The sequence below is a fragment of the Muntiacus reevesi genome, chromosome 3, assembly GCF_963930625.1.
Source record: "Muntiacus reevesi chromosome 3, mMunRee1.1, whole genome shotgun sequence".
Taxonomy (NCBI): Eukaryota; Metazoa; Chordata; class Mammalia; order Artiodactyla; family Cervidae; genus Muntiacus; species Muntiacus reevesi.
The window spans coordinates 254581805-254605641 of NC_089251.1; the positions used below are offsets into that span (position 1 = coordinate 254581805).

Below are 23837 nucleotides of genomic sequence, written 5' to 3' on the forward strand. Positions count from 1 at the left end.
TCTTAGAGCTAGCACAGCTCATTATATAAGGCCCTTAATTGAATAATATTTAATAAATTTATAGATGATGTGTTCTCAGTGCTTTTAAAATAATTCTGTGAGGAAAAAAATCTGAGAATAGTCTACTGGTATAATGGTTAGAGTACCTGTCTTGGGGATGTTATCTTTTCTCTGTAAGTTTTAGTCCGAGGTATTTGACAATTTGCCCTCTGAAACGTACTTAGCAGATGAAATGGTTATAATTACACATGGCCTTCCTGGCTCAGATTCCAATCTGTGCCCTAGTCTTCCCTTCTCCCATACCAACTCATTCCCCACATTGGCACCAGAGCAGCATTTCAAAAGCACAAATCTGATCACACTCCTTATTTAAAAGTCTTCTATATAAGCATTTTCCCACGCCCTTTCAAGTATAGATTAGTGGCTCTCCCTGTTCTGCACTTGTGTCTGCGTGTATCAGAATGTTCATCCCCCCACCACATGTGTGGATTTATGGGATATAAACTGTGCCATAGACACCGACTTTCAGTTTTGTGTCCCTAGATCCTGCCTTCTACAGAGTAGACCCATGAATAGATATCTTCACATGTTTATTTATACCTCAACATCAGTTTTCATTCGGTAATATTTTATAAATATTTCTGGCTCCACCCTTTAAATAAATTCCTTCACTGCATAAACACAGGAGGAGGACATGAACCTACAGCTCCATTCTCATTGGCCATACTGTACATTTCTGTGAAATCAGACAATAAGGCAGACTTTATGTAATTTCTGGCATGTGCTAATTTGCATGCTTGTGAGTGTCCTATTTTTATGTAATTGTCCATAAAAATGTGGCATGGAATCTTTGTTGTTTTTAATATAGATAGCACATGCCCATCCAAATTAAAAATTTTAAACAAATCTACTTTTTCCCTCCTATATATTAATTAGTCACTTTAAGACATTTTTGATATTATAGCCTCTGTCATTAGGTGGAACTGTTAAAGTTAAGTAAGTGTGAATATCTGTCAAATACAGTTCTTGTAAGAGCGCACGTACATTTTATATATTGTGAGAAAAGCATAATTAATAGCTAATTAGGATAATGAAAGTAATATACACCAGATGTAGAGAAGACCTTGTGGAAAATTAGTATGAATTAGATAACATGTGATGTGGTCAAAGCAAGCTTGTTGAGAAGAATTAAAACAGTGGACATGTGGAGGGACAATCAGTGGCTGTCTAGCTCCTACATCTAGGGAATAATTTAATCAAGTTTGCTATTGTAATACTCAGGGCTTCAAGCTGTTCCATTTTCACAAGTCAATAACTTGGGATTTGGGCCTTGATTTGCAGCATTCCTGTATGGTCAAGGTTTCAGGTTGAGATGATCACTTACCGAGTAATCTAATAAAATCGTCTCCATGGTGAAAATGGGAAAGCCATGAGAGTCTTGAGTGCTTTGAGTCATGGTACACAGCTTCCAGGTACCACTTCATTAGTACAAGTCTAATCGCTTCCCTAGTGGCTCAGCAGTAAAGCATCCACCTGGCAATGCAGGAGACATGGTTTGATCCGTGGGTCGGGAAGATCGCTGGGAGAAGGAAATTAGGCAAGCCATTCCAGTATTCTTGTCTGGGAAATCCTAAGGATAGAGGAGCCTGGTGGGCTACAGCCCATGGGGTTGCAAAAATGTCAGATACAACTTATTGACTAAGCAATACTTGTATTAGTAGAAGATGTAGCTCATTTTCTATTTAGTGCTCATTAGTTGGCAATAGGCTAATTTTATTTTTTCTCACTCCTTCCAAATAGTCACCAGAATTTATTATAAGAAACTAAAGTTCTGTAATTCTTTGGTTGGCTTATATAGCTTACATTTTGAAGTAATATGTGCACATAATAATTATAATAGTTAACATCTGTTGAGATCTTAATACATACCAAGCATTGAGCTAAGTGTTCTACATACATTATGCCACTGAATCCTCACAACAATAAAGTGTAGGTGTCATAATCACCATTATTACCAACCATTTTCAAATGAGGTAATTGGTCCATAGATTATGTAATTTGTCCAAGGTTACATAGATAACACGTGAGGGAACTGAGGTTTGAACCCTAGTACTCTGCCTTCAGACCACTTGATTTTAACCATATATATATATGTTGTTAATGATGAGAAGAAACAATTAAATCCTTTTTTAATTACATAAAGACATAGAATAGGTGTAGTCTTTTATGTGATGTGACATATTTATTAACTAACTTTTATTAAAAATCAATACAGATGTAAGCAGCATAGCTATGATCTTTATGATAGGTATTTTTTCTATTCATTAGGGGTTATTAATTTATGAGCTTCGGAAATCTACCTTTAGACAGAAATGTTTAAGCTATAGTCCAACTCTGAATTGTCTGTAAATAAATAGAAATCCACTGACATTATTCACTAGGATGTTTGTCAGTTACAATGTCATGGATCTACTAACGAACTAAGTGTAAATATAAACCTCATAAATATAACTCAATTATAGTTAAAATTAATATATCTAGTCCTAGTGAAAACACTTGAGTTGTTTTAATGGTCAAGAGGGACTTTGCTGACTCTATTTTTTTTAACAAGAACTATAGGAGATCAGCCCTGGGTGTTCATTGGAAGGACTGATGCTGAAGCTGAAACTCTAATACTTTGGCCACCTCATGCAAAGAGTTGACTCATTGGAAAAGACCCTGATGCTGGGAGGGATTGGGGGCAGGAGGAGAAGGGGACGGCAGAGGATGAGATGGCTGGATGGCATCACCGACTTGATGGGCATGAGTTTGAGTAAACTCTGGCAGTTGGTGATGGACAGGGAGGCCTGGCGTGCTGCGATTCATGAGGTCGCAAAGAGTCAGACACGACTGAGCAACTGAACTGAACTGAACTGAACTAATAGTTAGGAATGGAGAAGGAAATGACAACCCACTCCAGTGTTCTTGCCTGGAGACTCCCAGGGACGGCAGAGCCTGGTGGGCTGCCATCTATGGGGTCGCAGAGTCAGACACGACTGAAGCAGCTTGGCAGCAGGCATAGTTGGGAAAGATTGAAGGCAGGAGGAAAAGGGGACGACAGAGGATAAGTTGGTTGGATGACATCATCGACTCGATGGACATGGGCTTGGGTGGACTCTGGGAGTTGGTGATGGACAGGGAGGCCTGGTGTGCTGCGGTTCATGGGGTGGCAAAGAGTCGGTCGACTGACTGATTGAACTGATAGATTGAAATGGGCATATGAATACTTGAGTCAAGCCAGGCTTTACATTTATGTTTTTAGTGTGAAAGACAATGAGTGTGAGGAATTTTTCAAATATTTTCTGAGTATAGTAACAATTACAATACCAAAATAAGAAAAGAAAAACTGCACAGTTCCTATGTGCATGCTGAGTCACTTCAGTCGTCTCCGACTCTTTGCAACCCTGTCAACTGTAGCCCACCAGGCTCCTCTGTCCATGGGATTCTCCAGGAAAGAATACTGGAGTGGGTTGCCATGCCCTCCTCCAGGGGATCCTGACCCAGGGGTTGAACCTGGATCTCTTATGTCTTCTACATTGGCAGGCGGGTTCTTTACCACTAGCACCACCTGGGAAGCCCAGCTCCTATGTGGGTGGACAGCATCATCTGATTGTGAGCATCCTTCTCAAATCCCGAGATTATATCTATTTTTAATTCTGTTGTGCGTAAGATACTTTTTCTATAGATTTGCCATCAACATTTCTTATTCCTTGTAGTTTAAATGGTCAATTGAATTCTGTTATAAATTCTTATGGGTTACTATATAGTGGACTCTTATTTGTCCATGTTCCTTGTTATTGTTCAGTCACAAGTCATGTCTATTAGCGACCCCATGGATTGCAACACACCAGGCTTCCCTGTGCTTCACTATCTCCTGGAGTTTGCTCAGATTCATGTCCATTGAGTCTTTGATGCCATCCAAACATCTTATCCTCTGTTGATCCCGTGTTATCCTGCCCTCAGTCTTTCCCGGCATCAGGGTCTTTTCCAATGAGTTGACTGTTTGCATCAGGTGGCCAAAGTATTAGAGCTTCAGCTTCAGCATCAGTCCTTCCAATGAATATTCAGGGCTGATTTCCTTTAGGATTGACTGGTTGGATCTTCTTGCTGTCCAAGGGACTCTCAAGAGTCTTCTTCAGCACCACAGTTTGAAAGGATCAAGTCTTCGGCGCTTAGCCTCCTTTATGGTCCAAATCTCAAAGTCATACATGGCTACTGGAAAAACTATAGCTTTGACTATATAAGGGCTTCCCTTGTGGCTCAGCTGGTAAAGAATCCTCCTGCAATGTGGGAGACCTGGGTTTGATCCCTGTGTTGGGAAGATCTCCTGGAAAAGGGACAGGCTACCCACTCCAGTATTCTGGCCTGGAGAATTCCATGGGCTGTATAGTTCATGGGGTCACAAAGAGTCGGACATGACTGAGCGATTTTCACTTTTCACTTTGCCTATATAGACCTTTGTCAACAAAATGTCATCCCTGCTTTTTAATATGTTGTCTAGGTTTGTCATAGCAAGACAGGAAGAAAAATAAATGAGTCTGCTTTGTTCAGTATATATTGAAATTTTTATATCCATCTAGGCAGGGCTCAGAGAATTACTTTCTAAGGAATGTCATGTTTTTTATCTTATCTGACTTCCATATTTTTTTTTTCACAGACTTGGGATTCTTGAACACCTTTACTATTTAGGGAAGCGCTTCCTTAATTAATTGTCAAATGCTTTTGAACATACTTTCTTATTTTATTATTTTATTTATTTCAAGTTATTTTAGTGTGTGCGTGTATATCAGCAGATAACTTTGATAGTAATGTAGTGTACTCCCATTTAACAAAGGGGCTATTGAATAATCAAATGGAAAAGATGATACAAATTTTAAGTTCATGTGAATGTGTTTTTAAAAGAGAGAAAAATAATTCCTGCATGTAGAAATAAAGATTAAAATATATGAATTGACAATCAGTGGAATAAACTCACAGTTGTTTCTTTGGGGGCAGAAGACATTACCATTTAAAATTCTAATCACTCAGACTTTTTGATCACATATAGATAAGATTAAGAATGATAAATGTTGTGTAAAAATTAGTAAGGTATTAAACTTAGAATGTCATACAGAGGAAAATGGACTCCAGATGGGTTACAATTGCTGTGTAATTGATAAATCCAAGAACTCTTTCTTTATGAAATGTGAAAGCACAATAAATATAGAAATAATGTAACAACTAATAAGAAAATTGTATGCATAGAAAATAGCATGAAAGAAAATATGCTGAAATGCACACCTCGAAAACTATTAGATAGTTCTGGTTTTTCTTTTTAATAACTTTTGTCTTTTTCCTAATAAACATGAATGCTTTTGATATGAGTGAAAATGTGCAGTTCAATTTTTTTAAAATATAGCTTAAAAAGAAAGGATTTTTTTTTTTTTTTTTTTTTTACTTCCACATGTTGTGTTTGGCCTTGTGTAGGAAAGGAGGGACTTACATGTTTTTTTAATTTACAGGCTTATTTTTATTATTAATTCATATGGTTTTCAATTTCTTTAGAAAGATGTACGGGACATCCTCACCCCAATTCAGATTGAAGCCGCTTACCACCTGGGGCATCATGTCATCAGTAAACGAAGCATAGAGGAATTCCCTCCACTTCAGCCAATTCTTCAGCAGAAGAAAGAAAAAGACATCATTGAGAAAACAGTAGGAATATTTTTCTTTATTTGAAACATTGTGTGACATACAACTAAAGAATTTTTTTAATATTATATAGTTCTGCGGAAGTTAACTATCTGAATTCTTTTTAAAATTTTAATTAAATTTTTTATAAAGATTTATGGTATGTCTTGTTTTCCATTCTTTTTTCTAATTTTCCCTTTAGGATATTGAACTGAATACTTTTAACTATGCATTTAGTCATAGCAGTGATTTCCCATATATACATAAAATGTTAATTTTCTCTCCTCGATACCTTGTCAGTGAAGAAAGTGTATTTCTAGCAAGGATTTCTAATGGAAGTGAGCAGCATTAACAAGTTATTCAGTGTCGTCATGTGTCTTCAACTTATCTTTCTCATTTTCTGTCTCCTTTTTTCATTTTGTCTCCCTCTCTCTCACCCTGCCCACAGTTTCACTCATGTCTTATTAGTCAGATTTTACTCATTTATAAGTGTATATTTAATTACACAACAGTTTCTCTTTTTAACTTAACTATGTGCTTTTCAACCACATCTCAGGATCTAAATGCATTTTGAGGTTGATCCTGCACTCTAACCAGGGAACTGCTTTTTCAAATGTTTGCCAAAATATATCAGTTTCACTGACAGTTTATTCCCAGGAGTTCAGTTCAGACTTTTACTATCCAACAACAAAAAGACAAAGTCAAAGAATGTTTGGGACTGTGGTAAAAGTACTCATTAAAACATTCACTTACGGCACACAGAATGCAAAAGATGGAAAGGACATTTAAAGGTCTAGGTCATATCCTGTGCAGGCAAAATTGCCCCTATGTCACTTTAAGATATTTGAGCTTAGAATCAGCACTGTCTGCTTTCTGTGCTAAATCAAATGAAGATGATAACTTAAGAGGAAACTTTCTCTATACCCTTGTATGAAAATATTTATGGAAGTCAGTTTTTTTTCCACTCTTTTGTTGAACTGCAGCTTTCAATATCAACTACCTTTAAATGCCTTTAATAATGAACATCTCAATATTTTAAGTACATAAGCTCAAATCTTAGGAACTTGTTATTAAAATGAGCTACATTTCGATTCTTCGAACAACCTGCTTTACAAATAAGGGTAGTAGAAAAAAGTGCTATTTAAGTCATCTAGGGAACGATTTAACTTTGCACTTCCCTCTGCTCCGCTGGTGTAGGCAGTGTCTGGTCTGATATGCCATCTGACAGTGCTCCACTCACTTTTCATTCCATGGGCCTGGCTCCCTCCTCTGACTCCAGATTTCTCTCTTTCATGTATCTCTCCCCCTTTCACCTGCCCCTCTCTGCTTTCTTCCTTCTTATATCTTTTATGTCTGTATTTCTTTGTCCAGCTTATACCTAAGGGCTTCCTGTGTACCTTACAGTATCTCTGGGTCCTATTAAAATGCCCGGAATTAAATAAATTCTGGAATCTCTTGATAAACTATCATTTGTTTTTATTCACTGTATCTTCACAGTAAAATTTCTGCATTTTATTATTTTCAACATAATATAAAGTCACTGTTCTACCATCTGTGAAAACTGTGTCATGCTTACGTATAATAAGCAGGATAACATGGCACCACCAGAAAATCGAGACGTATTGAATGAAAAAGCCTTGGCAGCACAAGCTTTAAACACTTACAGGGGTTACTATCACAGTTTGATTAAACTTCTTTTTATACAGCTACTCTGAAAGAGTCTTTTTTTTTTTACTTAACACACTTAGATTTTAAATTTACCTATTGAAAGAACTTGGTTCCTTGAGCCCTGGAATTGTTATCTGAACCTTCTAATTCTCAAATTGAACTCTTTGAAAGTTATCAATTTGCTATATTAATTTTTTCTCATGTATTGTAGATAAGTTATTCTTTAAAAAAAAACATAGAAATAGGCCTTCCGATTTTAACTAAAATAAAAAATATTGTCATTTTATTTCCAGATAAACTTTGCCAGATTTTGTGCCCATGAAAACTGTACTGCTGATTTACAGGTTTCTGCAAAAATTGGATTTTTGAAGTAAGTGTACTTTGCTCTCTGTTATTCATCAGGGTGGAGTACTTTATATGTGCATGTGGGTTCTAAAGGATAAAGGACTGAGAACTAATCACTGGGGGTTAACAACATTTAAAGACCTGGGAAAGAACAACATTATGCTGAAAAAGACTAAGTGATCTATACGGCAGTCATATAAGCATACGTTCAAAGGTGACCACTTACTGAGAGAATGAGGCTGTGTGAGCACCGTGGTTTTACCAGGCATAATTTTAATCTTTTTATTGATAACTCAGGTATTTCAGGATTTAAGTATGTTTTAGATTATCATTAGTATAATTGTATTTATTTTTCAGACATTTTAAAGTGCCTGTTAATAGAATTTTAGTGGCAAAGTGAGCTAACCTTTATTACATCATGCTTAGTATTCTATCACCCAAAAACTGTTTACATAGTTCAGTGACACAAAAGTGTTTGTTGCTCAGTCATGTCTGACCCTGCAGCCCCATGGACCATAGCCCCCCAGGCTCCTCTCCGTGAAATTCTCCAGGCAAGATTATTGGAGCGGGCGGCCATTCCCTTCTCCAGGGGATCTTCCCGACCCAGAGTTTGAACCCAGGTCTCTTGCACTATAGGCAGATTCTTTACTATCTGAGCCACCAGAGAAGTCTGATGCACAAGTTCAGACTGATGCACAAAATCTCTAAATTTATGTGACACATTTGAAAGGGAATAAGCCATTTTGCTCTTCTAAATTCATAGAAGGGAAACAGAAAAAAGAAAATAACATGTAACATGCTTAGAATAGTGTACATAGTGCAAACTGGATAAATGTTTGCAAAATAAACCATTGTAATTTTGTGTCATATTTATGTCCTCTCCATTGACATTATTCTGCATGTGGAAGGGAAGATGTAAAAATGAAGATTGGAGATCTATACTCCAGGTTAAGAGCTACTTGTGTATGAAAAGTGAGAGAGACAAGGAGGCGTCACTGACAGGGCAGGAAAATGGGAGACTTTTGGGGGAGGTAGGGATATAAAGGAAGCAGGTTTAAACTGGAGTATTCTGAGTTTGGTGAGATTTCTGTATGTAGCTCTCCACTGGAAAATCTAGATCAGGATTGTATTTGGGGGCCCTCTATACATTAGTGACTTAGGAAAATGCCTGGGGTCGAAATGGGAATTTCACAGAGAAAAGAAGTAAGGATCAAATCTTGGCAAGGGTGGGTAAATTTCATTTAAAAAGCTTAAAAAGAATAAGGAGTTACTCTAGGAGACTAAAAAAGTAACTTCGTAGAACCAAGAGGAAAATCAAGTCCATGTTGAACTAGCCAATGGAAAATGTAAAAAGAGGGACTTAATACTGTAATTTTGTAGAGATCAGAGACCATAATGAATGAGGAAAGGTCATGGAAGTTGGCACTTAAAATGTGACTGGCAGGGGAAAAATAGAAAGTCACAGCAAATTTTAACATAGAAATGTCTGAGCAGTTGTAGCATAATGACAGCGTCAGTGATTAAGGGAATATTTATGTATTCACCAAAGGTTATTTATTTAATCATGGGACGATATAAGCAAATGTGAGGATCAAAGGCAGGAAAAGAATAAATTGAACAGAGGGTCTACTTAAATCCAGGGGACACTTTCAGATCCTACTTGAGTTCTCCTGTGAAGGGTCTGGCAACTGTTCACATTCTTTTTTCGGTGTGTTTTTGCTTTCATTTCCATGATGCCATCCTACTCCCATTCTCTTTGTATTGCTACTTCTCTAGCCCCTCCTTCTCAGTTGTGCTGGAGGATCACTGATTTTGGCTCTCTTGGCTCTTTCTCACTCTCCCGTATTTTCCCTGGATAATCTTACTCACAACTGTGACCTCCCCTGGCCTGCCTCTACTGCTGATCCACGCCTCTGAGCTCACACCCACTCATCCAGTTGCCTATCACACATGAACTGTTGGGAGCCTAGTCACCATCCACCAATGACACAATCATTAGTTACTAAGCCAGCAACCTGGAGTTCAGCTCCATCCTTCTCTCTTTCTTATCCCTGACATCAAATAAATTACCCAGCCTTATGATACTACCACCAGATATGCTTTTTATCCATCATACTACTCTATCTCTATGACTATTGCTCTGAACCAGGTGCTCAATATCCTGCCTGAGTCAATGGGCTTAACCGCTTTCTGGGATACTGGTGTCTGATTTTGCATTATTCGAATTCCTCTACCAAGATGTTTCCAGAGTGAGTGTTCTCACTTAAGCTTATGATAGCAGGGCTTTCGTAGCTCATTATAACCTTAAAAATCTGAAGTCCTTAGTGCTCTTTCTTAGCAATTCCACTGAACTTTTTTCCATTGATTACAGAATATTTATGGTTCCTTGGCCATACCATCCTCTCCTGAGCCTCTGTATCTTTTCACTTCGACCTACCTATGTGGTTAGCCCTTATTTATTCTTATAAATCTCAGCTGTTTCCTAGGTAAAGCCGCCCCATTTTGTCTGTGGCCACAAAAACCTGAGTCCTCCAGTGGTCCTGTTCCCACTGCATCTGTGCTCACCACTATTACTGTCCATCTCCATACTACCCTATAGGCTGCTTCAAGTGTCTGCATTTTCATCTTTGTGGCCCTAGTGCAAAATACAGTGCCTGGAATGCTATAGGTGACAAATGGATGTTTGCTGAGAATGCAGCAAGGACCTAAAGGAAACAGCGTGGGGATCAGACGTAGGTAGAAGGGTTAGGCTTAGAAAGCAGTTAAGATTTTCTTTATCTTGAGCTAAGAAACTGTGAACAGATGCTGACATTAGGAAATTTTAATGTGGTAGGAGGGGAAATATAGAGAACTCACGGATGGCCAGAGTAAAAACTGAGTTTGTAAATGGAAAGTGAGGGCTCTGAGGATGGGTTTGGGACCTCGTGAAGGGAACGGGAAATGATTCAAAGTAACTGTAATAAATGGGCTGGAGGGTCAACCAGGAATGAGTGAAAAGGTTGACAAACAGTGTTGAGTACCCTGCTGGGGTGGGATGACATATGGCAGAGAATAAATTAATTCTTTTCACTTAGGCAATGCCAGGATAGCCTTGAGCATCCACAGTTGAGGGCCAAGAAGCCCTAACTGATTTGATTGATAATTGAACTCTATACTTAAATCATCCAGATTGGCTGCCAGATAGTCCTAAAACGGCAACCACTAACTGCTTCATAATTCAGCATGTAATTGTGGTGCCTTTGTTGAAATATTAGATGAATAATTTATAACCTTCCCATTCATGTATTTTCTTCCTAAAATGCCTAGTCTTCCTGGTACTTTTGCTGTCATGAGCCTTTGATAAGAAGAATAATTTTGTGTGGTAAAGATTATCTAAGATATAATTAAGTGGTGTTTTCATCTCTTTGAATCAGACACCCTCACTGTCACCTTATCATCTTTCATTGCAATCCCTCAGGTCCATGAAAAAAAAAATGTTGAAATTTATAGGAACTTATGAAGAAGGCTAATTTCCTGAAGAATTAAAATATATCTTCCTGAATTAAGATATTAAATCATTAATTATCAGTTTTTCTTCGTATTTCTCACAATAAGAAGTTACTTCCTTACTTTGCATTTTACTTGAAATAATGTTTCTTATTATAGTCAAAATATGAAGTCCATTATGATTGTATGATAGGACACTGTTTCTCAAGATGTGGTCTGAGAGTCACCTTCATGAGAATCAGCTGGGATGCTTGATAGAAATGCAGGCTCCTAGACCCTGACCATCCAAATCAGTATCCATGGGGATCAGGCCAGGGATATTCATTATTAAGAAGGCTATCAGTGGTTCTTATCAAACTAAAATCTAAGAATCTAAGAATAGTTGTGGTTTAAAGTTTAAACTTAAAGTCAGGCTAACCTGGTTCAAGTTTATCTACGGTTTACTAGCTGAATAACCTTTTTAGAGAAGACTTTCAACCTCTGCACACTTCCTTCCTCATTGATAAGAAAGTAAAATAGTACCTACTCTGTACGGTTGTTTAAAAATAAAATGCAGTGATGCAGACCAGCACCTTACCTAGCACAAAGCCTAGTACACATGAAAATGTGATGTTATTATTTTTTGTAACATTATGATTGTGATATTTATAGACCATATCCCCCAAAAAGTTTCTATTTGGTAAAACAAATGAACTGTTGCCAATGAATTCTAAACATTGTCTGAGCATGTACTGGTTATTGTGCAGAGTTTGTTGTTTCTTTATGTCCCAAGAGGGCTGCTAACTGTGCCTAGGTCAGTAGTTTTCAGTTCTGTGAAGCCTGTGTCCTCTTGAGGCTGGCTTTAGAGGAAGGAAGTGTCTGATCAGACTTGTTATCCTGATGAACCAGACTGGGTCACATGCTTCCCCCTGAATCTCTCCTGGTTGAAGGAGCATGGAGTCATCATGATCTTAGATTAGTCAAAAGTCTCTCCCTGAAGCCAAACAAGGACCGTAGCTTCTGCAGTATCAACGGGACACTCCCTGTTGCTTGAATAATCCAGGGTTCTGTTAGCAGATAAGAATGGAGATCACTGTTGGATAGACTGTGTGTGTGTGCACACACATACACGTGTGCAATTGTTCAGTCATGTCCAGCTCTTTGCGACCACACAAGACTGTAGCCTGCCAGGCTCCTCTGTCCATGGGATTCTCCAGGCAGGAATATTGGAGCGGGTTGACATTTCCTTCTTCAGGGGATCTTCTTGACCCAGGGATCAAGCCCAAGTCTCCTGAGTCTCCTGCATTGCAGGTGGTTCCTTTACTGCTGAGCCTCCAGGGAAGCCGGACAGTGAGCAGTATGTACCTGCACTGTTCTTTTACCCCCAAAAGAGTAAGTTTAACAACACTGTCCATTTCTACACTGCTGATATTAGGATGTCACCGAGTTTGGGGAAGAGGAATTGTATACTTTATACACTAAACATTCTAATTACTAGTTCAGTCTTCCAGTCATATTCTTCTGCTAGCCTCCTTGGGATCTCAATGAGTTCATCTTTATTCAGTAAAATCTTCTTAAATGTCAGGTAGCTGATATTTCCCAGTAGATGAAAATTTTCCATTGCTTAATTTTTTCCCAAAGTCAGTAATAAAGACAAAAGAGGAGACATGTTTACTTGGGCCTGTAGGCCGCTTCCTGCACGTTAGTTTTTTGTCAAATAAATGACTCATGTACATTGACATGGGTCCATATTAATTCATATTATATTTTGTTATAGCATCTTGATTAACAACATGTTAGCTATGAAGCAGTCATTCATCTTATAGAGGCAAAATGCATTTATTATATTAAGGCTTAGGAAGCATTTTGCACAAAACAGAACAATAGCATTCATTCAGGAAAAACATAGAGCCTGGTGCTGAAATTCATCATTTTTCTATTTTTCCCTTATTAAGTTATGATTCTGTATGTACCCAGTATCTTGATCTGTTTAAATTACGTGGATTCTAGGCTTCTTTGTAAATTTCAAGTCTGCATTATGCATGTTTTAATGAAGAATGAACTACGATTCCCGGGAACAGCTCTGGTTCAGCCTTGTCGCACTTCCAGATGTGCACCTGGTCCTTTATTGTGTCTCATATAAAAAGCTGGTGGATCTCTTTCTGCCGGCCCCTTGTTAATGATTCAAGGTACAATAAGATATATACATATATATGTGTGTGTACATATACATGTACACACACATATACACAAAGAGTAGAATCGTGATCATGATAATGCGGCAGAATAGCTTAAAAACGGAAAACAGAGCAGGAGCCTCGCTGCTGAAATGTGAACAGTGTGTGTTTCTCTTTAATTTGCTGTTGTCTTGGAACCTAGCTGTTTATGCACTGCTTTCACCTTCTGTTGCTTGTCTAAGTGCCAACTTCTTTCCCAAAGGTGTTCAGTGACTAATGCTTTGGTTACAAGCCAGAATATTTTATAAATGTCTATTTCTAGGCAGCTCTTCTACAAGTCTTAATTAAACTTTAATGTCAAGCTGAAGTTTACTTTTGGAGCCTCTTTGGTTCCCTCAGTTGTACTGTGGTTCTGGAGAAGTAGAGGGGTTGTGGGACAGCCGTGTTTATGCACATCTCCCCTCTGCCCTTAAACACAGAGCCACCAAGCAGATGTGTGCTAACGTAACACAAAGGTTTGCAACACAGGAATGAGCAAGTCACAGCCATCCCCTCACATGTTGGGAGAAAGAGTACACTCTCGCTGAGTCAGATTCTTCTACCCTGAAATGTACCTGAGGTTTTAGAAGAGTTACTGCCTTGTTAGTTACCATACATCCTTCCAGAAATATCCAACTTCTCAGACCCAGGGGTCAGAGCTAGAAATGCTGCCTGGGAACATTTTAATTCCTTTCTCCTCAACGTCTTTACTATCAGACAAATTATGAGGTCTGGGGGATCATTTCCTCTAAGACAGCATCCAGTGCCATCTGAAATAATGAAGTTTCTGTTACTGTCAAAATAATACTGATTTAAAATATAGTAATATGTGGGGCGCTTATTTTGAAATAATTATGCTCCTCAGTCAGACTGCTCAATGACAGAGCCAGCAAACTTTTTACATGAAGGGACAGACAGTAAATATTTTAGGCTTTGTGGGACAGAGATCTGTCTCAACTGCTCAACTCTGCTGTCAGAGTGCAAAAGTGGCTACAGATGAATGAGCATGGCTATGTTCCAATAAACCTTTATTTGCATGACCGGGCAGCCGTCCAAATTTGGCCTTCAGGCAGCAGTTTTTGAACTCCTACTCTATGGTACGTTTGCTTTTTATATGAGAATCCTGTAGGACATTTTTATTTTTTATTATTTAAACATAGTTCTTTATACTGTATTTTCTAAATGTAACTTGTTAGTAAAATTTAAACTGGTTGCCAGAATTAGCCTGACTTAGAGAATTTTTTCAGGAATTAGCCCTGGGTTAAGGGTCTGCTCATGGATAGACAGATTGATGGACACAGCATAATTCCATGTATATGTTTACTGGAAAACTATAGAAGCTCCAAACTGGAATTGCCAAATTCCCAACGATAGTTGAAAAGATAAATAAAATATAGCATATTTATAAAAATTAGTATGCACACTAGTTAGAAGAAACACTTAACTCTATGCATCAATATAGATTAATCTTAAGAACAAAATTTTGAATACAGAAATGTCAGAAACTGAAAGATTGCATAGTCAGTGATTCCATTTATATGAAGTATAAAACTGAGCAAAGCCAGTCTAGACTATTAAAAGCAAGATAGTGGCTGGTGGCAATAACTGGAAGGGGGCACAAAGATGTTTCTTTGATGCTGGCAGAATGTTTTTCTCAGTCTGGGTGCTGCTTTCACACATGTATTCAGTTTATAAAAATGTACTGAGTGCTCCATTTAGGTTGTGTGCATTTTTCCTTATGTATGTTCTGCCTTGATAAGAAAGTTTAAAGTGGTAAAGCAATTAGGATAAGAGGGGAAGAACTTTTAGGAATTAGGTGAAATGTCTGATTTCTTAAAGATATATTATTAGAGGTATAAAAGTAGGGAGATGTGTCCAAAAAATTATAATTTTGTTTGTACAAGCTGAGGCTAATAATATTTTGCTTCTTAAAAACTGTACTCTTTCCAGTATCAATGTTGCCATCAATTTATTGGTCAGCTCAGTAATTGTGTTGTTGCTAAAACATGATGTTGTGTGGGTGGGGTACAGAATATATGAATGTGGTAGTGATGTTTACTTTATCTTAATGAAACATTTGGAATTTTCATTCCATCACAAAGCAGATAAGCATGGCTGTAATTTCATAGAATGTATATAGTTCATGAAATTTTAATAGTCACTTATCCAATAATTCCTCAATCTTTCAGAACTTTCTTTAGTGTTACTCAACCATTTTTAAGGTTACTGCACTTATGTATCACACATATACTCTGAACACTAATTGTGTTGCTAGCCTTGGAGAAAACAGACCCAGGACATTTCTCCAAGAGAACTTATTCTAGTGGTGAGAAAAACCAGACAGTGTGAACATATGGGTTTATAGGGTTGCCCAGGGTGCAGGATAGTTGGAGAGGGAGAAACCACTTTCAGTAGGGAGGATGCAATGCTGGGTGAAGGGGCTTAGCAGTGAGTACCAACTGGAAGAACTTCTGAGAACTCAACATTGACACTTACGCCAGAACTTGCACTCACCTATCCATCTGGATGTGCAACAGTGTTCTTGTTCCAATTCACAGGATGCGGAAGCATTTCTGCAGTTTTTTTAATTTGGTCCATTTATTACTAGAGGTGACCAGTCTGCCTTAAGAAATTAATTCTAATCCAGCAGATTTTAGCGGCACCCGTTTGCTGGCCACAGCGGTCCCTTCCCAGGTTGTACCCACTTCCCCCAGAGCAGCCTCTATTTTGGTGGAAATAGTCTATTCTTTTTCCTCAATTTTCCCCATGTCCCCCTGTGGCTTGGGAAACAGCTAATGCAGTGTCTATGTAAGGATAAAGAAAGAAAATGAAAAAAATCTTTTAGGAATATATTTTGAAATAATGAGAAAAATATGTAAAATGATAGAAGCAGAAAGTTAAACAGAAAAACAGAAAGCAGGCTAGTTTAATTATAACTAAATTTTAAAACTTTTCTTGTGTAATAACTAACTAAATTTATCTGAAACCTGGGAAATTGAGTTCTTTTTAACATAGATTTACATCTGCTTGCATGGGTTCATCTACTGTGGTTGTATTTCCAAGTTAATATTTTATGTTCAGGATAAATAAATGAAGAGATGGATATTTAGTTCTCAAACAAAAACTAAATAATATTACTTCATTTTTAGACCACATGAAAATAAAACCTATCTTGCTGTTGGAAGTATGAAGACATTGATGTTGAACGTGTCTTTATTTAATGCTGGAGATGATGCGTATGAGACAACTCTGCATATCAAGCTCCCCACCGGTCTTTACTTCATTAAGATTTTAGATCTGGTAAATATCAAACATATTTTTGGTCATCTGATGCAAATAGCTGACTCATTGGAAAAGTCCCTGATGCCAAGAAAGACTGAGGGCAGAAGGAGAAGAGGGCGTCAGAGGCTGAGATGGCTGGATGGCATCACCAATGCAATGGTCATGAACTTGGGCAAACTTCGGGAGATGGTGAGGGATGGGGAGGCCTGATGTGCTGCAATCCATGGGGTCAAGAAGAGTAGGACATGACTGGGTGACTGAACAACAAGTATCAAAAACTCTAATGGCATGATGATACTATGTATTTTACTTAATTTTTTAAAGAATTTAAATGGCATGAATGACATTATCAGTTTGAGGTATAAATATTTGAGGTGTGAGTCTTAATATTCACACTTAGCACTCAGGTTTCCAGTGTTGTTACTTTCTCTGTGCTCCTAAACAACATGGCAAGTTTCCTGGGATATGACTGCGATCAGGAGAGTCAACTTCCTGCTTCCAAAGGCTACTATGGGACAGAAGTGACTGTCCAGTTACGCAAGCAAGCTGCCAGCTTCCATTGCTTTCCTCACTGGTACATCCTCATCTGGGGCTGTGACGGTGCTCCTCACGGCTGGGGTCTGGCCATGGGCAATACTGGTCTTCCATGCTGGGCTCCTAGAGATACTGCTCTGCGTTGTAGGTGAACATATGCTATCTTATTCCCACAGAACTTCCAACATGCTAGAACCAGTGTCAATTTCCAAAATCCTGTCATCCAGCTTGCACACAAGTTTCTCTTTTCCTGAAAGAGTTTGGAGCATCTGGAAAGCTTTTTTTTTTTTTCCTTTTTACTATTGTGCCTTAGTCATGAGCACTTAAATCCATCCATGAGGTATTAGTAATGTTGAATTTGAAAGAGCAATGTCTCAATCACTTTCTTCTTGGATATTTCTCTGCCTCTTAGAAAATTTACCCATCTCTCATCCAGAGACTTTCTTCATACTCACGGCATTTAGAAAGTCTTCTGACCTCTCACAGATATCTACTCCCCACTTCCACTGGAGCCTTGGGGGCCTACCCACAATGGTGAGAGGAAAAACTCAGCTGCTGAGGGAACGTGCATCTATGGGATGTACCTAAGTGTATATTTCCCCGAACATTTGAATATATGTGTCATCGTGATTGCATTTTTTATAATTAAATACCTTTATCACATTCTCACATCCCAGACAGAAGAGGGCCAATGAAATGCAGACCCTAGGAATTCCTTGTTTAATAATTTTTCACTGAGTTAAATAGTGAACACAGAAACATGGTTGAAAGCTGTAAGTCCAGGAATTATTCTGTGGAGAATTTATGTAAATTTTAGACTAGCTATATACTTATATACACATGTTTATGTAATTTATTTTTATTCCTACTGATTTATTCCAAAATTAAATAGAAAACAGTCTTCCAAGAAAGTACATTCTCTGGGGATGATTTTCTTTTCAGAAACCATCCTTACCCATATGTGACAGACTTCTTGTCCCCTTCTACCTAAACCACTTGTCTCACTTTTCCTTTTAGGAAGAGAAACAAATAAACTGTGAAGTAACAGACAGCTCTGGCATAGTGAAGCTTGACTGCAGGGTTGGTTATATCTATGTAGATCATCTATCAAAGGTAAGCATTTATAGTTTTTGTTACTCACATGAATATAAAGTATTTTCTGTATCCGTGCTGCATACAAATAATTTGTTATTATTACTATTATTATTTACTAAGTGAGTAGCTAAGTGAAGTTAAACCAAAACTAACTGGGTTTGAGATCCTTGAGATTTTTATATCTTTGACAATGTTCACTGCTTAAAAAAATAAGAAAAAAAGGGGGGGGCACCTGTTTATGTCAGGTTGGGCAGATGAATGTCCCATCAGGATTCTGCTCCGCAGTCTCACACTTCCCAACACTCCCCCCAGCCCACCCCAGGTGATTCTATCTGCCAGGCATGTTACCTCTGCTACACAAAAAGGCGTTTCTGGCAAGAGTCCACACTCAAGTTGTTAAAGCATCTCGAATTGTTTCGCTCTGGACCTGCCTCTCTACACTCAGAGGAGGCTGTGTCTCCGCACGTCACCGTGGGAACGCTGCTGCTTTAACGTTGCCACAAACCCCCAGCTTCCCCGCAGCTCTGTCTGAGGGGTAGCCTGTGCTTCTAGAACATCATCTCAAATCTGCACTTCACAGAGTGTAGACAATAAGAAAAGCTAAAATTCAGATTGTGGAAACAAAAAAGAATGGTTTTGATTTTTTTTAAAATGGGCGTTCCCTGTCTGTGTTTTTCAGACAGATGTTAGCTTTCTTCTGGATGCCAGCTCACTCAGCAGAGCAGAAGAGGACCTCAACATCACAGTACATGCCGCCTGGTACTTTTCATTATGAAAAAACAACTGTGTTAGATGAACCCCTGACTTTGGGGGAGAGAAACGGGGGTCACTTTAGGGGAACCATGGACTGTGTTCCATTATCTGCAGGAGAAAACTTTTCTTATGTGATCTGTTAAAACAAAAGACCTAACCTAAAGCTTTATAGCATAGAAATAAATAGCAAAGTAGCAGTGTAGATAATGGCAGCAAGTTTCTGCCAACTCTGATGTAAACTTTTTTTTACTGTTACATCTACTTTTATTCTGACTCTTCAAAAAGCATATTTTAAACCAACCTCCAAGTACATTAGGTATGCTGCTGCTAAGTCGCTCCAGTTGTGTCCGACTCTGTGTGACCCCAGAGACGGCAGCCCACCAGGCTCCCCCATCCCTGGGATTCTCCAGACAAGAACATTGGAGTGGGTTGCCATTTCCTTCTCCAATGCAGGAAAGTGAAAAGGGAAAGTCAAGTCGCTCAGTCGTGTCCGACTCTTAGCGACCCCATGGACTGCAGCCCACCAGGCTCCTCCATCCATGGGAAGGGTACTGGAGTGGGGTGCCTTTTAGTTCTCTCTGATGAGAATTTTCGTGCTGACTGGATTCTAAGGGTCTCTTCTGTTTGCTTCTGTAGTGAAAATGAAGGGGAAACAGGCGATGTGAAGCGTAATAAGGTGACTGTAACAATACCTCTTAAGTATGAAGTCATGCTAACAGTTCATGGGTGAGTAGACATGAAAGTCTCCTGCAAAATTCTGACCTGATTTTGAGTTCTGTTGCTTCTTAAATTATTGGTCAAAAACAGGTTTAAGGTTTCTTATGAAAAGAGCATGTGCTGTTTCCTCTAAACAATTACCCTCGGTGTTGCAGCCCGTCGCTTAGCTGTTTGTGATTTTACTCACTCGGTAGTCATCACTGAGGCCACCTTATATTAATGTCCTCATGGAGGAGATTTCTCACTGGAAGAGTCCCCCAAACCTCTGGCAGGCCACATGCAGCCTTTTTAGCTATACACGCCCAGGCCAGGGCCCCAGAGGGCTGGCGTGCACTCTGTTTGGCTGTGCCCACGGGCCCTGGCACGTGTGAGGTTTAGAGAAGTGGGAGCTTGGCCGCGTCACTCTCGTCCCAGCCCTGCACCTACCTGTGTGGCGGGTGATCAGATACGGAAGTGGTGGCCCCCCTGCCCACTCGCTACAGCTGTGAGTTACAGAGTTCCTCCCCTACAGACCCGGGCCAGCACTCACCGCCTCCTCACAGCTTTAGTAATTCTTGGAGTGGACCCTTCTCTGATTCAGGAAGCAGATGTGAGGAGAAGGAATTTTTAAAATAGTATTGAGAAAATCTTTCATGATTTTGCTGGAAATTATTAAGCCTGTTAATCTTAGTTTAAAACAGCATTCTTAAAGCAATAGATGATATGAGATATAGAATGAATAGATGGGCTTTTCTAGTTGCTCTAAATGTAAATCACCTCCAGTCATTTTTAACCACCCATAATGATGGCACATAGGCATATAAAAATAAAACCATGGAACCGAGTCTCCAGTTAGATAAAACAAGCAGGGGGAAAAGGAAGCCCTTCGAAGGCGGGACTGAGGAGAAGAGAGCAGCTGATTCCATCTTTCTTGGATTTGAATGCGTATCTCGCCTCCTTAATTTTGTTACGATGAGTGTTGTCCTGGTTTTCGATTAAACACATCTTGTTATTTTGAGCAACGAATGCTCTGCAGCTGTTAAGCTGCCTAAATCTACAACATTTGAACATATCTCTCTCTGCTGTGTAAAAGAGCCTCTAATATACTACCTCATGCGTGTGTGCTAAGTCGCTTCTATCATGTCCAACTCTTTGCGACCCCATGGACTGTAACCCGCTAGGCTCCTCGGTCCATAGGGATTCTCCAGGCAAGAAGACTGGAGTGGGTTGCCATGCCCTCCTCCAGGGGATTTTCCCGACTCAGGGTTCGAACCCATGTCTCCTACAGCTCCTGTGCTGTAGGCAGATTCTTTACCGCTGAGCCACCAAAAAGCCCATATTACCTCATATTAGCTGCCAAATATGCACAACTTGGGGAATCGGGATTTCCCTAGAAAAATTCCTTGAACTTCATTACCAACCATGCATATGTCTCATCTCAGGTAAAAGAGTGACAACCTTGTAGTTTTACAGAAACTTGCCCTACTTATTGGTGTTTGAATTGTTCCCCAGACTTGGGGTTCATTACAAATAGCCAGCAAGAATTGGTGGATGGTGATAAGTAATTCAAAAATCTGTCAGATACATTGAAGTGGATATTGGAGCCCGAGGGCAAAGCTAAGAATTTATCTCATATTTTTCAAGTTTGCATGAATCATTTGAGGGCTGAGAGAGAAGGAATGGTCACTAGAGTGAGCTGGCAGTGGAGGAAGTAGAGGATATTGGGGGGAAGAGAAATTGTCACCCAAACTAGAGCCCACAGCTTTCCACTAGCGCCGCCTGGGAAATTCGTTACATTTTCACAAAATTCTTATCTTAACAAGAAAGTATTCTTACCTATGTCAAAATTATTCCTTGGTACTTAGAGGCATCTGTACTCTGAATTATGTCATATTTAAGAGATACGCTATATTCAGATGATAGAGAAAGGTTTTTTAAATACCTCATCAAATAAGACAGTTAAATTAAATCTGAATTCTTTTCTGTCAGGTTTGTAAGTCCAACTTCATTTATGTATGGACCAAAGGAGGAAGATGAGTTTGAAATGTGCATGACAGAGAAAATGAACTTCACTTTCCATGTAAGATGACCGTGTTCATATTTGGTAATCATATTGTGAATACAATAAGATGACCGTGTTCACATTTGGTATTCATACTGTGAAGGAACTGTTACTGAGGCACTGCCCCAGAGGACGTCACATGCATGTGATGTCCCTCGGCCTCGGGAGGCCACAGCTGGCTGAGGGCGGGGAGGGAGCTGCTTCAGGGCGCATGCCCTCACTTCAGGGGCCCCTTCTCTCCCATTGTCCTGTCCCCGTTCCTGAGCCCACTCTCCTTACAGTGCAAGGGGGAACAGAGGTGATGCCTGAAATAGGCAAAGTTATGGGAGGAACTGAATATGCTTGCGATACCTGCAGAAATCAGAACAGGTCAAGAGGAAGGCATCTTTTGGTGCCAATCAGTGAAACTTGGTCCAAGCTTTATACAAACCCTGACATTACCAAGTGAAGGTTTTACCTCTGCATCTCCACTTAATGTCCACCTGGTCAGCCTTACAGACCATTGGTATATGACTCTGTGACAAGTGATGTATCATTTAGTAAATCTTTTTAAAAGTAGAGAATATTATCATCATCTAGAAGTGTTAACATACTAATATATAAGCTATAAATTCATTAAAAATTTTTTATTGTCAAACTGAAATTTTTGTTATAGCATGGATGTTGATAATGAGCAAATAATTGGAGACAGTGTCCAAAAAAATATCTTTTCAATCAAAAACACTACTCAGACATTCTCAGAGCTATATAACAATCTATAGAATGTGAGTGAGTCTGGATTAGGTACATTATGATAATTGCAAGGCAATGCTTTTTAAAATGTGTATCAGAATCACTTGAGATGTTTATCCAAAATGCAAACTCCTGGGCCTCTGCCTCAAATCTGTGGAAGAAGGATGACCTCAGAATGCCCCTGAGTCTATACTCAAGTTATTGTATTGTTATACTAGAATACACTAGTATTGGGAAAATGTAGTCTTCTACTTTTAAGTCCCCAAGAATGCTCCTGTCACAGTCCAATGGGGGTCTGTGTCCTGATAAATTGACTTGGACTCTAGAAGGCCTATTTATTTACAAATAATTGTTAAAAAGTATTTTCTAGTTAAATTACAATGGAGTGACTGGGCCTAGAGATGCTTTTAGTCTGTAGACTTGATGAGTTGTTCAAGCATGAAGATGTTCTCGGAACTCTGAATGTTATTAGATGAACACGAATAAAGTATATTGCAGGAGAGCTTGGTGATTTGCTGGCATCAGGAAGACCTTGTCTAAAGGTCTGGGTAGTGCTGGGCCCACGGCTGACACCTTTTACAGCTGCTCTGTGCTTCCAAGAACGGCAGTTACCACCTGTCCCAAAGCCAGACATACTCCCTCTTAATCTATGTGTCTGCGTTCAGAATATTACTGCAAGACTTTGAGCCATGGTGTTTCATTTAGATATTATACACATCTCTTTCCTAACTTACTGTGTTGGTTTTATAGTTTTCAGGAGGCAGTTCAGTTCAGTTCAGTTGCTCAGTCGTGTCGGACTCTTTGCGACCACATGGACTGTAGCACATCAGGCTTCCCTGTCCATCACCAACTCCTGGAGTTTATACAAACTCATGTCCATTGAGTCAGTGATGCCATTTAACCATCTCATCCGCTGTCGTCTCCTTCGCCTCCTGCCTTCAATATTTCCCAACATCAGTGTCATTTCAAAAGAGTCAGCTCTTCACATCAGGTGGTCAAAATATTGGAGTTTCAGTTTCAACATCATCCCTTCCAATGAACACCCATGACTGATTTCCTTTGGGATGGACTGTCTAGGTTGGTCACAACTTTCCTTCCAAGGAGTAAGCATCTTTTAATTTCATGGCTGCAATCACCACCTGCAGTGATTTTGGAGCCCCCCAAAAATAAAGTCAGCCACTGTTTCCCCATCTGTTTGCCATGAAGTGATGGGACCGGATGCCATGATCTTAGTTTTCTGAATGTTGAGCTTTAAGCCAACTTTTTCACTCTCCTCTTTC

At 39.2% G+C, this 23837-nt stretch overlaps 1 protein-coding gene across 3 annotated transcripts in view; it reads left to right on the top strand.

Moving 5' to 3' along the window:
* Positions 1-23837, top strand: part of ITGA4 (integrin subunit alpha 4) — an 88118-nt gene that overhangs the window by 54874 nt on the left and 9407 nt on the right. For all 3 annotated transcript variants that reach the window (XM_065931872.1, XM_065931874.1, XM_065931873.1), the window contains 7 exons: positions 5584-5733; positions 7671-7747; positions 16553-16703; positions 18237-18332; positions 18994-19073; positions 19704-19793; positions 21753-21843. In XM_065931872.1, coding sequence (XP_065787944.1) covers positions 5584-5733; positions 7671-7747; positions 16553-16703; positions 18237-18332; positions 18994-19073; positions 19704-19793; positions 21753-21843 — 735 coding nt within the window. The remainder of the gene's footprint in view (positions 1-5583; positions 5734-7670; positions 7748-16552; positions 16704-18236; positions 18333-18993; positions 19074-19703; positions 19794-21752; positions 21844-23837) is intronic.